The following is a 3,750-nucleotide window of genomic DNA, read 5'->3' on the forward strand; positions in this document are numbered from 1 at the left end:
TACGGGCATAAAGAAACAGAATGCCTCGTAAAGAATAATGGTGGAGGCCGAGCGGGATCTCCTAATAATGGAAATAAAGTGGGCCGGTATGAGCGTGCACCTGGCAACCCCTACAATGGCCCTGGCAAAGGCGGGCGCAATAATATCGGACGGGGAAATGGAGGCCGTGGAGGCCGTAATGGACGTGGTCGTGGCAAAGGATTGCACGGCAGAAATGGTTGTCGCTATTGTGGGAGCGCAGACCACTGGAGTAATGAATGTCCTAAAAATAAAAGGGAACATTCTTACACATGCTTGGTGGCTACCAAGGATATATATGGGAACCTGGAGCACAAGAAAACAACTTCTATAATGGTAGATAGTGGAGCTACATCCCACATGAAAAGGGATATCGAAGAATTGGTAATGTCAGACGACACTGTGGTCACGTGTATGTAGCAAATGGTGATAAGGTAGAAGTACATTACATCGGAGACTGGCTCATGGATGTTAAGCACAGCGATGGGACTGTTAAAGGTGTTATATTTAAGGACGTCATTGTTGCCAAACCTAAGTCGAGATTTATTATCTATGGCTAAAATAGATAAAGCTGGTGGAGATATAACAATCCGTAAAGGAAAGGGCGTTATCAAGAAAGGTGATACGTGTTTGCCGATAAGAAAGGTAGATAACATGTGTATGTTAGACTACTATGGCAAATCACGTGAGGAAGCTAATATAGTTAGCTCACCTGAATTATGGCACCAGAAGTTCGGGCACATGAACTATGAGTACCTGAGACAAATGGGTGAAATCAACGGTACCGGTGTACCGAAGGGGATTAAGAAACCTGGTATTTGTGGGACTTGTGAACGAGCGAAACAAACTAAAATGAGTTTCAGTGCCAAGACTAGGGAGAGGGCGAAGGAGCCTCTCGAACTAGTTCACACTGATGTACTTGGACCAGTCGAAGTTGAATCACTTGGAGGCGCACGATATGCGATTGGATTTACGGATGATTACACCCGATGGAGGGTGGTATATGCAATGAAGTGCAAATCGGAATCCTTAGATTGTTTGAAACCGTACATCAAGGATATGAGTGTATTACACCATGATTGTAATATGAAGACTTTGGATTGAGATCTGATAATGGTGGTGAATATACCGGCGTAGATTTCAAGAATTTCTGCAAGAATCATGGGATTAGACAAGATTTTGGTATACCCTACGGACCGCAGGATAATGGTGTTGCCGAAAAGTCTTGGCATGTATTTGATGCGAATAAACAAACTAATACCACTGTGGATAACCCAATATCCAGTTAATTCTTCAGTACGACCACTATTCTCCCTGAGAATGTAGACCAATGATTCACCCAAGAATCTCGTACTAAGATAACCAATATGACCGACAACCAAAGACACTGGTCGACGCCAGTCCTGTTGTCGTACGATAATATAACATACAAATGATTAGGTGGACGCAAACCATGATATGATACAGTAGCGATCAGCACATCGCGATACAGACTGTTGGATCCATCAAGGATATAGGTGCAACACTGTAAGACGGCTCGCTTAACCTCCTATCGCTGATCTCATGCTCCCTTAGCATCATCATGTCATCCTTATATTCGCGTCACCCCCACTCGTACTCCTAATCATCATGTATGATCCAAAGCAGTTAATCCTATAACTCGCATACTTAAGATAAGAATCATATCTCTCATCTCTAATATATCTCCGTTGATTCCACAGCTGCCTCCAGTTCCCAATTAAGACTTATAACCCATCATTCGATCACGTATCATTTCTAATCGAATAATAGATAAGGGTTTAGTTAAAATATCCGCAAGTTGATGCTGAGTAGGAATGTATACCAGTTCCACTTCCTTACTCTCAACTTTCTCACGCACAAAATGATATCGAACATCGATATGCTTCGTCCTCTTATGCGTAACCGGATTATTGCTCATTGCAATACAAGCTTGATTATCCTCCATAATCACGGTAGCTTCATCTTGCTTATATCCAAGGTTCATAAGTAACTGACGAATATAAACTGCACTTTGTGTCGCTGAACAAGCAGATATTAGCTCCGATTCAGCCGACGATAGAGCCACCACATCTTGTTGCTTGGCTTTCCAATCAATCGTGTTGACATCATCTCCATGACTCAATTTAAAAGCATAACTAGACGTTGAACGTCTCTTATCTTTATCACCAGCATAATCTGCGTCCGCGAATCCTATCAGGGTAAACGATCCCGTAGAATTATCTGTGTATTTGAGTCCAACCTCACTAGTACCCTTCAGGTACCTCAACACACGCTTTGCAGCAATCCAATGCTCTTCATTTGATCCTTGCAAGTGTTTCCCCAACGACTGCACCGCAAATGCAATATTTGGACGCGTGACCAGTGCTGCATACAATAAGCTACCCACTAGCTTCATGTATTCATTATCTGGCTTGACGTCCTTGCCATCCTTTTTTGTCAGAGTCCCTTCCATTGGTGTTAAAACTGGTTTGCAACCAGCCATTCCAAATTTGTTAAGCATCATGTCGATGTATCCTGTCTGAGAGATTTCCATGGTTCTATTCTCTCTATTACGTTTGATTGCCATACCCAGTATCCAATCAAGTTCCTTCAAGTCCTTCATGCTAAATTTCCTTGAAATAGCTTGCTTGAATTTATCGGCCATTGTCCTAGAATTACTAGCAATAATTAAATCGTCTATATATAAGACGATAACCAACATCTCACCACTAGATCCAAACTTCACATATAAGCATGGATCCGCAGAAGAAGGATGGAAACCATATCCTCGGAACCATCCATCAGTCTTGTTATGCCAGTTACGTCCAGATTGTTTAAGTCCGTATAGCGACTTACGCAATCGACAAACTAGCTCCTCTCCATTCGGTCCATATTGCTCATAACTAAGTGGTTCTTTGATATATACCTCTTCCTCAAGGTCTGATTGAAGGTATTTGCGGTGCAGTCATTGGACGAACGCGACGAACGCCTTGCATCCAAAAATTCTAAAATGCTTTACACTAGCATGCTTCTCGAACATTTTATAGTAGGGCGTTTCATCTGGCCCCAATGCGGAATTCCTCGATCTGTTCCAAATATATGCAGCAGTATTGAGGGCTTCAGCCCAGAAACCCTTTCCCAATCCAGCCTGTATGCGAAGACTTCGAGCCATGTTTGATAATACATGCCATGACTTTTCAGCAACACCATTATCCTGCGGTCCATATGGTATACCAAAATCTTGTCTAATACCGTTGTTCTTGCAGAAATGCTTGAAATTTATGCCAGTGTATTCACCACCATTATCGGATCTCAATCCAATCAAAGTCTTCACTTTACTATCACGGTGTAATACACTTATATCCTTAAGGTATCGTTTCAGACAATCAAGTGATTCCGACTTATGTTTCATCGGATACACTACCCTCCATCGGGTGTAATCATCCGTAAATCCAATCGCATATCGTGCGCCACCAAGTGATTCAACTTCGATTGGTCCGAGTACATCAGTGTGAAGTAGTTCGAGAGGCTCGTTTGCCCTCTCCCAAGATTTGGTCCCGAAACTCCTTTTAGTTTGTTTCGCACGCTCACACGTTCCATAGACGCCGGGTTTCTTAATTCCCTTTCGTACTCCGGTATCATCAATTTCACCCATTTGTCTCAGGTATTCATAATTGATGTGTCCGAACCTTTTATGCCATAATTCGGGTGAGCTAACTACATTAGCCTCCT

General features: G+C 42.6%; 3 protein-coding genes across 3 annotated transcripts; all 3 read right to left on the bottom strand.

Annotated features, from left to right (window-relative positions):
• Positions 1-1,899: 1,899 nt before the first annotated feature.
• Positions 1,900-2,203, bottom strand: NGA_2101060 (gag-pol polyprotein; the record flags this gene model as incomplete). The annotated part of the gene is made up of 1 exon (XM_005852397.1): positions 1,900-2,203. A coding segment is annotated over one exon (304 nt), but the record flags the coding sequence as incomplete, so codon positions are not given.
• A 1-nt stretch (position 2,204) lies between these two features.
• Positions 2,205-2,715, bottom strand: NGA_2101150 (copia ltr rider; the record flags this gene model as incomplete). The annotated part of the gene is made up of 1 exon (XM_005852398.1): positions 2,205-2,715. A coding segment is annotated over one exon (511 nt), but the record flags the coding sequence as incomplete, so codon positions are not given.
• A 336-nt stretch (positions 2,716-3,051) lies between these two features.
• NGA_2083050 (retrovirus-related pol polyprotein from transposon tnt 1-94) lies at positions 3,052-3,729 on the bottom strand (the record flags this gene model as incomplete). Its single annotated transcript, XM_005852396.1, has 1 exon — positions 3,052-3,729. A coding segment is annotated over one exon (678 nt), but the record flags the coding sequence as incomplete, so codon positions are not given.
• Positions 3,730-3,750: the final 21 nt, after the last annotated feature.

The sequence above is a fragment of the Nannochloropsis gaditana genome (assembly GCF_000240725.1).
Source record: "Nannochloropsis gaditana CCMP526 unplaced genomic scaffold scaffold1306, whole genome shotgun sequence".
Taxonomy (NCBI): Eukaryota; class Eustigmatophyceae; order Eustigmatales; family Monodopsidaceae; genus Microchloropsis; species Microchloropsis gaditana.